The following is an 11,552-nucleotide window of genomic DNA, read 5'->3' on the forward strand; positions in this document are numbered from 1 at the left end:
TGGTAACAATGCCTCATTTTTCTCTAAATTTACTTTGCCATCAAGGACTTGGGACCATTGAATTTTCCCCTTGGCATCAATGTGAGCCAGGAGCCTAACAATCTCCTTTCGCAACGACAATATATTTTAGATATTCTTGATCGTAAAAATATGACAAATTGTAAGCCTATTTCCACTCATATCTCCACTTCTCATCAGCTATCAAAATTGTCAAGTTAACCCGTGGATGATTCGATGTTGTATTGCAGTGTTGTCGGTGCTTTGAAGTATGCCACACTCACTTGTTCTGACATGGCTTTTGTCATCAACAAAGTTTGCAATTTATGCATCAATTTACTATAGATCACTGGGCAGTCGTCAAGTGGATACTTCGTTACTTCAAATTCACTATCACGCAAGGCCACTTCTTTCATAAACAGTCTACCATACAACTCTTTGCCTACTTTGATGTTGATTGATTGGTTGCCCTGATGACAGAAAATCTAATGACGGATTTTCTATTTACCATGACACTAATCTTATATCTTGGAGCTCTCACAAGCAGGCTACCATGGACCACTTTTGTATAGAATTTGAGTATCATGATGTTGCTAATGTCGCAGCCGAGCTCACTTGGCTCCAATCCCTTCTCAAGGAACTTGGTATATACCTCTCTTATGTGCCCGTACTCTGATGTGATAATGTCGCCGCTACCTATCTCACTGCGAACCCGGTTTTCCATGCCTGGATAAAACATGTGGAGATTTACTTCCACTTTATCCATGATAAGGTTGCCAAAGGCGACTTTGTTGTTCGCTTCACATCTACTAAATATCAGATTGCCGACATATTCACTAAGGCCCTTTTCAACCGTGATTCATCTTCCTTATCAACAAGCTCAAGGTGCTTTTCCCCCTTGCTCTTGGTAGTTTTTAAGCTTATCTTCCTTGTATTATCCCTTGTAATTATCCTTTTGTAAACTGCCATGTTTTCTCTTCATGATTCGCTCATCTCATACCTCTTCAAAATAAGAGAATTGTTGGACTTTTGATATAATGAAAAACTACCAAGTTGTATAGATGTAGGTTTGCAAAGAAATCGAACCACGTTAGTTACTGTGCACACTTATTTTTCTGTATCACCTCTCCAACTCTAACACTGAGCAAAGTTGCCAAACTGCCTATCAAGGAAACTTTCCAATGAGCTTTTTGAAGATAGGTCTCGAAATATAAACGTGACCATCTATGAGGTTTAAAGTAGTTTTTTTAAATTTCTAGCATGTATTGGACACTTCATAAAGTTTTTGGGGTTCACTAAACCATAAATCTTGTCCCTATTCCTCTAATGACATCAAGAGAAAGAGAGAAAGAAATTCTTTGCTCTATGGCCAAATATCTTCCATATGGCCTCACTGTTTGGACATGTTCATGTAAACATCTATCAACTCACAAGTTTGAGCCCAATACTGTTTTTCTTGCAACGATTTAAACTTTCAAAAATTATTTGAGGCAAAAGTTTTCATGCACGGCTGTGTGTACAACCTGCATTAAATGCAGTTAGATTGGCATAAATATACGTCAATCTGAAATGACATAAAAACCCCTAGTCCCTCTATTTGATGGAGTTGATGAGAGAAATTCCCGTATACAAACCTTCCCCAATCAAACTTGACAACCTTGGTTTAAAGATTGGAAAAACAAGAGTAGAAATCCTTACAGGATGGGTCACAAAGTAGAAATAAGATTTGAAGCTTGACTCAAGTTGAGTAGAGCTATTATATGGAGTTAGGATGTAAATGGATAACGAATCAATGAGAAAATAATCCAATACTCGATTAAAAGTCAAAAATCCAATACTTAATAATAAAAATTAAGTAAATAATGATTTTTAGGTTTTGAAGATTAAACAAGTTCTAGAATATGATGAAAAGAGAATCATGATCTAAGAGATATGGATTGAGAGAGAATTGTATCCGCTAGGGGAGAAGGTCCGGTTACACAAGGCGATATGTAACGGATGGTGAAAATCGAATCGATCCGCATCCGAATCCGTTAGAGTATCCGATTCGCCAGGAATATCCGCCCGATCACATCCGATCCGATCCGATCCCGATCCGTTACATCCCTATATGGAGTATGGACCATAAAAACCCCTAGCCCCTCCATTTATGTTCTTTAGTATTGCTATCATTTTCTCCTTGCAAAATCTCTTGGGCACCTAAATCATTTATAAATCTGAGACTTACATGCATGCCATATGTTTTTCTTTTTATTTATTTTTATTATAACTTAAATTATATTGTCATTAATAAATAAACATATTTCATACATGGATTGAAAAGTACATTATAAAGAATAGTAGATTCTTATGCCAGGTGTTTCTTGATGAGAGGATTATGACTCATGTCAATTGTAAAGAAAGTTACAGTTGAACAATTAAGAATCATAGATGTAAAATTTTGTACCAAACCATTTTGACATCCCATGTGTCATTCTAAAGGTTTTCTTTTTTAAAATTTTTTTGAAAGGTCTAAAAGGTGAATACAACATGAATTCCTAAAATGTTGGAAAATCAAGAGGGAGAGACCATATATGGATAGGCCACCAAAGGGTCTCATATTTACCAATAGTCAACTTGTCAATTTCATATACATTTGGTTGAAAAGCACCAAATGAGATAGAAGAGCCCCAAGTACAAGCTTGATGGAAACAATTTTCTTTTTTCTAAAGAGTTCCCACAGAGAATCTGAGAGTAAGAAACCAGAAATCAGGTTCTATCTTTTTATTAATCAAATCATTAGTAAACACAATGAAATGAAAATTTTGTGTGTGTCAACTATCAATGTTGGACATAACAGATCATAATTGATGTTATGATGACTGCTGATTGGTTTATGGTTCATAATCTCACTCCTAAATCTCAGATTTATATCAGACGGCGACATTCGAGATTTGATTATTGACCATGGCAATGACAGTAATACGATTTAATTAACACATGTTGTTGTAGTGTATCTTTTCTTATTATGACTAAGTGTGAATAAGAATATAAAAACCTAATTACCACCTTATTATGATAAGAAATATGGATTACCAACTTATTTTTTTGTGTCTCTATTTTACTTTCGGTTCCTTTTTTTTTTTTTCTTCTTCTTCTTCTTCTCTTACTTTATTTTCCACTTTAGTGATTTGTCAATTTTTGTTTGGTAGGTTCTAACAGGTTTGCTTGCCATAATGTTAATTAGTTTTTATTTTTGACTTAATTTCTTGAAATTCTTATTATAGCTTTTCAACAACTTCCCAGAGGCTAAAGATAGGGTTTATTTTTCCATACAATTTAAAAAAAAAAAAAAAAAGGGTTTTTTGATAGGGTTAGGCCTTGTTCAAAATCAATCAATTACCTAACCCAACCTGACCTGGCCCTGTTATGGTTTGTATTGATAGGGAGACTGAATATTTAATTGTTGATTAATTAAAAAATCCAATTGATCTATTCCAAAGATCATAGGGGCTGTGATGGTATTAAGTAATTACACAATAAATAAACAAATAATTAGGAACACCATTAGATGTTTTGATTTGCATTTTACTACAAATTAATAGTGCTTGAAATTCTAAGAATTTGGATCAAACTTAAATCCTTTTGAAATACCAGAATTTCATCCAAACTTTTGGAGTAATCATAGTTCTAAAGCTGTGTTTGGCATGTATTCTCAGAATAGATTCTGGGTCATCTAGAATACATTCTGAAGCGAGAAAATAGAGAAGAATTGAGTTTCACTGTTTCAGAATACATTCTAGACCCAGAATCTATTCCGAGAATGCATACTAACACAGCCTTCAAGTTTCTTGCATTTAAAAAGATTCTCTAGACTGGCTTTAGACGCATTGCTTGACTGGCACTTCTACAACTTTTTGATCTAATCCGATGGCGTCTCCTCCTCCTCCTTCAATGCCTTCGCAGTTATGTCAATTCTGTAACTTCAACACTCTTTCCCTGGCCCCAACACTATGTTCTCCAACAATCTCTGTGGCGACTAGATTATGGTTTTACAGTTGATGGAATTTTTTGTGTGAAATTAAGTTTATAGTTTTCAGGAGGTTTCTGATTATGATGGTAGAGGTTTTAATCATTTGGTGAAATTTTCCAAACACCACCTACTGAGAGTTCTTCAATTCAATGGAGTGAGTTCCTTCACTGTCAATTTAGCAAGTGCAAGAACAAAAAAGAAGTGCAAATTGCCTGTGGTTGGTTCACCATTCATGACTTAATCTAGTATTAAAGGGGTAGTGCTCACATGGCTAATCCAAACACCTTCACTACTCTTTTGCACTTTTATTTTAAGAACTTGTGACTGTTCTATGAAGAGGAGATGCCAGAGGACCACTGCTCTGTAAGTTGAGGGATCTAAAATGGGCATTCTACTGGTCGAGACAGATTCCATGTACACTTCCAAGTTAGACCAAAGTTGTAAGTATATATGATTCTAAACTATTTAAAACTTTCCATTCTTAACTACCCAAAATTCATCAAATGTGCTCTAAAAGCAGAAACAATTAAATTAACAGGACCTATATAGAATATAGACTACAAAACCAATAACCAGCCTCCTTTAACCAAAAAAGAAAAACCAATAAGTTGGGGGTGGGGGAGAGAGAGAGAAACTCAAGATTGATTTCATAATTCAGATAAGAAAGTGGATGAGTCTCACACAAGTCAAGTCAACTACAGATTAAGGATGAATCCTTACCAATCAAAGAAAAAGCAGTGGATAAACCATAAAGAAGAAGGAAAATCCAACCAACCTCATGACTAGCTAAGAGTTTATTACTCTTAATAAGTCTCTAATTTTTATTGTTTGTGGCTATGCACTGTTTAGAACACTAGCCTTTGGGCCTGCCGTGACTTGAGTATTTCTCCCTCATCAACCATGAATCATGCAGAAAAGGAGAAAGATTATACACTGAAAATGCAAATGGTCCAAATGGAATTCGGTGGAAGTTCAACAAGTTTTAACCAGAAGAAGATCTTTGATTCTAATTGGCTACCTCGCGTTCTGGTGAGATGATTCCACAGCCTCTATGAATTAGTGCTAAAAACCTCTAGTTTAGACCATAGTAAAATTGGATCAAATGAAAAACTGAAATCACCCTTTTTTGGTTTGTGCCCTCGCAGTTTTGGCCAACAGGACCTTTTTCAAGCTTCACACTCTAATCTTGTTTAAAAAACTACAGTTTCAAATTTCAACTTCTATCTCCTAGGAATCACTCTAGGTTGTCATCGGATAGATGTTTAGATTTTGTATCCCAAACCTGTTTATCCAAATGGTTCATCATTTTGGGTTATACGGACAGTTGATTTTGATCAATTAATTGTTGGATTAATTGGACAACATATCAATTAGCCACATGTCAAAGTTCATGTATGTCAATGTGCCTTTCTGTAGTTCAATATGTTTATCAGAACAGGTTCTTCAGGAACCCTATAAAATGTTAAAGAACATCAATAAGAAAAATGATCTGAGATTTCTTTCTAATTAAATACCTATGTATAATGCCTTGAACCCAAGTATCCAAATGTCTAATTATATTTTGACTAATCAAGACACAAATATTTGCTGTTTCCCAGTTAACTATTTGTTTTATCTCATCAATCCATTGTTTAATGCTAATACAAAATGTAAAAACGGGGGACAGGCAGCTCTATGGTCTAAACTACAGCAAGAAAATTATTTCATGAAGGTTAGGTGAGATTGTGAGACTTGAGCCAGAGAGGACTTGTTACTATGTAAGTCTTAAGATCCCTGATTCTCTCATTGGTTAATTGCTAGATATTTGACTTCTTACCAATTTGCTTTAATTCAATACACCCTATACGTCTCAAGGAGAATTCCTTTCAGAACACAACTTAAGTTGGACAAAATAGATTACATAATACATATACATGTGATACCAAGAAATCTTAAGTTGCACATTGTCTTTCCCCCCATACTGACCCATTTGAATACAATACTAATTCTTCATTGGCATTAAGACAGCAGTCCAGCCTGACTATGAAAGCCCACAACAGATCCCTTCAGCACGGTTACACCCTAACAGAAGGTGATTAATAATCAGCTCTCCTCCTTTCACAAAGAACCACCTCATTAGGTGTATTCGGCATGATAAACAGGTCATTTGGCATTATGAATTGACTTACAATTGGATGACGAATCCTAATATAAGCTGCAAGTTCAACATATAATTAGAGTTCTCTGGTATAGAAAGCTTTAATATGTTCTTGATCCAGACCTGACCTGATCTGATCGACATTACAACACACATGTAGTATCGATAGAATACTACAATATTTCTCTAAAACATTTTTTAGGTGGGTTGGAGACACAATTTGATCATTTTCCCTCTTTCTTGTCAAAAAGTGTATACTATTTCCATATTTCTTTAAAAGACCAATAATAAGATATTACATAACTGGATTGGGGCATATTAAATTCATATAATTGTGTGACTAATCCATCTATTAAAAGCAAAAAAAACAAAAATTGAGTGATTCATCAGAGTATCAGACCGGATCTTGTCAGTCCATTCCCTAATTGGATTCAGGTCGGACAGGGGTCGACTCAAATCCGACCCATTGACGGCCCTAATGCTCAGATAATTATCTTCATCAGAAGTAGTTGCAGTGGTGGTTTGTTTTTGCTAATACCATGAAGACCTTTCAGTATGAATTTCCCACATACTGCTCAAGCAACCACTCAATCTGCACTGTGGTCAAAGGACTGCAACCAGAGGCCTTCAGAGAAGGCAAGCCACCTTAGGATGCAAGTGAACATAACAGGTAATGTATTGAACTTTTCCATTAAAGTTTCTTTTTGAGATATACTTATCAGGTAGGAGGCCTTGGGTGAGTCCTTACCTTCATGTAAAACACTGGGAAAGCCAAGAGAAAAGTTGGGGTGCTAATCAGTAGCAGCTGAAGAAGAAAAGATTCAGAGAAACTTAATGGAGAAATCTAGTGGCATGGAAACCATCTGCTCACTTCAATGGGTAGAATATATTTTGAATCAGTCAGCTCACTTCAATGTTTTAATCAGTTAAGCCGCAAAGTCCTGAAATGGCTTCTTAAATCTAGATTCTGCTTCTGACATGCCGAATAGAGAGTGTTTAATATCTTAGGATCCATGAGGAAGAAAGGACCTATTATAGAGAGCCATCAGATTAAGACAATACTCCAATTGTTACACATCTAACAAATAAAGAGACTGAGTTGGGGTCACTACTTGGATTAGCATTGCATCCAAGGATTAGTAAAGTAGAAGGAAAGCTTTTCTCATTTTAAAAAATATTCATGTTCTTACTCTATTTGCCATTTAATTAGTCAACTATTTTGCTATGGGAATAACAATAGAGACACGTATAATCATTATCAGAACAGTGGATCACACAAAAGCCACCATTTTAGCGTTTCTTGTTAGGTAGGACAAACCATCACAAAAAATAGTTACATACTATCATTCACAAGATTCAGAATTGGGTTTTGAGCTCTCTTACTTGATGGACTAAGGTTCTACAGTAGGAGCTGTAAATGGCATAAAATGTTCTTTGTGATGTCTCTTATGAGACTAAAGACTGAAGCTAGTGGAGAAAGCATCATTCAATTAAGGTTCTTTCAAGGGATTATTCTTACCCTTGGTTTGCAAAACAATAGTACAAATTGTTTGTAGCTCTTGTCCAAATACCAATAATAGTGCAGAGAAGAGGAATGCATAACAGAAACCTTGGACTTTTATAGGAGCAATCAGTAGTGACATAATTGACCAGAAATCTCCAAGAATTTCACGAGAGTCCTAGACTCTCAAATATGATTTGTTTCAACTGAAATACAAGAACTGTGGTGGTGCAGTCTAATGAAGGGGTTCTGTTTGTTGCAATTTCTCAATGGAGAAAAATCACAAATGAATCTGGTGTTGCTGCTAACAACAACAGACGTGTCTGAGATTGAGCTTGAGGTTATTAACTGGCTAAGGAAGTCTGCAATCACGCGCGCAAAATCCCATCCATGTACATATTAAGAATACTACTCTGTAGTGGGCAGCAAGGGGTCTGAAGACTGATAATTCCTTTTGGCTCCTCCGAAAGATGAAAGTATCCAATAAATAATACCAGCAGAGAAGAAACTAATGAACCAGGCATTGTTGTAAAAGATGACAAATGTGTCTGAGATTGAAGTTAAGATTCCGACCTTGTGAAGGAAACCTGGGATGACGGGCAGAATCCCAATAATCAGAGCCGCCATTGCTGCGAGATTGTATCCTCCAGTGTAATGGTAAGCTCCAGTAGGCTTTGTGGAATACAAGTCATTGACATTTAAATTAGTGCGACGCAGGAGGTAGTAATCAACAAGAATTATGCCTCCAATCGGACCAAGTAGCGCAGAGTAGCCGACAAGCCAAGTATAGACGAAGCTCTCGCTCGATTGGAGAAGTCTCCAAGGCTGACAAACAATCCCCAGCAAAGCAGTGAGAAGAGCTCCTCTTCTGAAGGTGAACTTGGAAGGGCTGAGGTTGACAAGGGCATTGGCAGGGGCGACGACATTAGCAGCAATGTTGGTGGTGAGTGTGGCGAGACTGATTCCAATGATGGCGAGAATCATCGTGGAGAACCCTCCAATCTGTCCGAGGAGTTGAATCGGATTCGAAATCACGCGACCAAAGACCACTTTGGTGGAGGACGTAACAGCGAGGCCAACGAAAGTGAATGCGCCCATGAAGATGGGAAGCCCTGCTTGGCCAATGATCTGATCAGTCTGGGTCTTGGCATAGCGAGTGAAGTCTGGTATGTTAAGCGCAAGAGTGGCCCAGAAGCTAATATTGGCAGTGAGAGAAGGGAAGAAGAGAGCCCAGAACTCGGAGGAGGAGAGACGAGAAGATAAGGAGAGCATATGTCCCAACCCACCAGCTTTGACGTAAGCCCAGCAGAGGAGAGAAGAAGTAAGCAGAATGAGAACCGGCGCAGAGTACTTCTCCAGGTCCCGAATACCATCAATACCTTTCCATATGATGGCCATCTGGGCCATCCAGAAGACAAGGAAACAGGAGAACTCAAGAGGGGAGGTGCCCAGCCATGGGAGGGAATGAGCAAAAGAAGCATGCTTAAGGGAGGAGGGTAGGAGGAGGAAGATGGCTTCACCGCCGATCCAGGTTTCGATGCCGAACCAACCGCAGCCAACCAAAGCACGCAGGAGAGTGGGGACATGGGCACCTCTAATCCCGAAAGCAGAGCGGGCGAGCACTGGGAAAGAGATGCCATAGCGAGTCCCGGGGTGCCCTGTCAGGATCAACGGGACCAATAGGATGACGTTGGCGGCGACGACGGTGGCGATGCCCTGCCACCAGGCCATGCCAAGGTCCACAAGGCTGCCGGCTAGGTAATAAGTAGGGACCCCCACCACAAGCCCCACCCAGAGGCTGGCCATCTCCAACCCGGAGAAATTCCTCTGTTCCGGCGTCGTCGGCTTGAGATCGTCATTGGCAAGGCCTGCTGCGTCCTTGTCATAGTAAAGTGAATCTTGGCTTGAGGCCATCACTGGAGGAGAGCATCTTCTTTTTCTTCCTCTTCTTCTATGGAGTAAGTGCAAGTGGTGATGTTGATGATGGGTGGCACTGACGGTTAGATTTGTAGTTAAGAAATGATTGGTGAGAAGAGAAGAATTCCTTGGCTGTGGTTTGTCTGCAGAGTTGGGGGCGAGGTGGGGATGCAGATTGAGACGGAGACGAAGGCAATTCGAAACCATGATCGATGATTACCCAAATTCCAATACAGATTCTCAGGGATTTTCCAGATGCTTGAAGCCCTTCTTTTGTGCGCAAGAAATTGACACATCGACGATCGTCTGCCTCAGGGACCCAATGAGAAGAGGGACTTATGGGATTGTGACTTCGGGTTTTCTGTGCTGAGCAGCCTGAGCCATACGATAGACTAGATGAATCTTCCTTGCAGGTTCAAGCCACAGACGTCATAAGATATTCGATTAAATATCAATTTAAGGGACATCGGCTACCACAGGATTGGTCTTACTATGAAAGTTTGATGCGTTGATGCCCATAACTCAAGGAAAGGGCTCTCTTCCAACGGTCCACGTACATTGCTTCTGACAAGTGGCATTGTTTACCTTTCTACAGTTCTATATGGCAGGGAAAAGATTCTATTTATTTTTTTTTTTGGTAAATTAAAGATTCTACTTAAGGGGGAAAGAAGAAGAAGAAGAAGAGCAACAGTGCAAGACTACTCTCCGATTAAAAAGTTCCACATCTCAATAAGCTTTGGGTGCAAACCCAAGGGTAAGAATACGTTGGATGCCACCAATATGGAATCCAAGAGAGTGAGTGGATTCTATAACGATAATGGTTCTCCTAAGATAACCTGATCTAGTGGTTTGATTTGGAAGTCTCTTCTTCTATTAGTTTGAACTTTTGGGAGGAAAACTTTACATGATATTAGAGTAGGGTTTTAGTGTATCCTTACGGGTACTTCAAATTAACATTAAGACTTCTAGATATTCTTTGTAAAGGCCATCAAACATTTTTTTTATTTTTTATTTTAATTTCATCCCCAATTATTTGGGGCTTCAAATATGACTAGTGAGCTAAGTAAGTGTTGGAATTTTAAATGATTTTAAAATATTTGATTTAAAATATTATTATTTTTTATAAAATGTTTATTGGAGGGTTTTCTCGTTTTTTAATAGACACATAAATGACAAATGGATGTATCCATTGGAAGATTTGTTTGAATGGTCAACAAACAAGTCTTATGGGAAAAGACATGATTTGTGAGCATATTCTTTGGAAACATCTTCTGAGGTGCTTTTCCTTCTCTTATAAAAAGAGAAGAGTTTTGCCCATTTCTCTAATAATTTTGAGACAATCTCCTTTTGTTTTTTCCTCTTAGCATTATTTTTTCGTTGTTTATATCCAATTGAATGCAACTCTCCCTGCCCTTAGTAGCTTAGTATTTGAAGTGCATCATTACTAGATAGCTTCGTTTGGAGTGTTGTTTTATTTTGAAGGTTGATTCGCAAGAACCTAGTTGCACCATAGGGGGCGTTTACAGTCTTAAGGAGAGTGACTTTTATCACGACTCAATCCCACCAATTCTTTTAGTTTCTTCATGTTTTTCAGACTTATGACGCGTTATATGGTGCTTGAGATTACCGTCATCGACCTCAGTTTGTCTACATAAAGATATATAATCTTAACTCCCTTAGTTACATATATATATTGATATGTATGTTTAGGATGTTTATTTCCAACAATAAGGTCCTCCATCATATAATTTATCCATTGCTGTTGATTTGGCAAGTTTTACTTATATAAAGACCTATAGTTTTGCACTACCCAACAAAGCTTGATAGGTCCAAGCCTGCTGACTGAAAAGATATCCCTAGTATTCGATCTTTACAATATTCACAGATTGAAAAGATATCATCAGGTAAGAGCTGAGGTATCAAGAAGAAGCCATGTTAGGTCATCCTTCTAATGTTTCCTGAGTAAGCCATGTTACGTGATGAGGCAT

At 38.0% G+C, this 11,552-nt stretch overlaps 1 protein-coding gene across 1 annotated transcript; it reads right to left on the minus strand.

The window, feature by feature from the left end:
• Positions 1 to 7,834: 7,834 nt before the first annotated feature.
• LOC122656662 (purine-uracil permease NCS1) lies at positions 7,835 to 9,824 on the minus strand. Its single transcript, XM_043851274.1, has one exon. It carries the CDS (start codon positions 9,769 to 9,771, stop codon positions 8,056 to 8,058), a length of 1,716 nt encoding a protein of 571 aa, XP_043707209.1. The 5' UTR covers positions 9,772 to 9,824; the 3' UTR covers positions 7,835 to 8,055.
• Between the last annotated feature and the right edge of the window lie 1,728 nt (positions 9,825 to 11,552).

The sequence above is a fragment of the Telopea speciosissima genome, chromosome 3 (genome assembly GCF_018873765.1).
Source record: "Telopea speciosissima isolate NSW1024214 ecotype Mountain lineage chromosome 3, Tspe_v1, whole genome shotgun sequence".
Taxonomy (NCBI): Eukaryota; Viridiplantae; Streptophyta; class Magnoliopsida; order Proteales; family Proteaceae; genus Telopea; species Telopea speciosissima.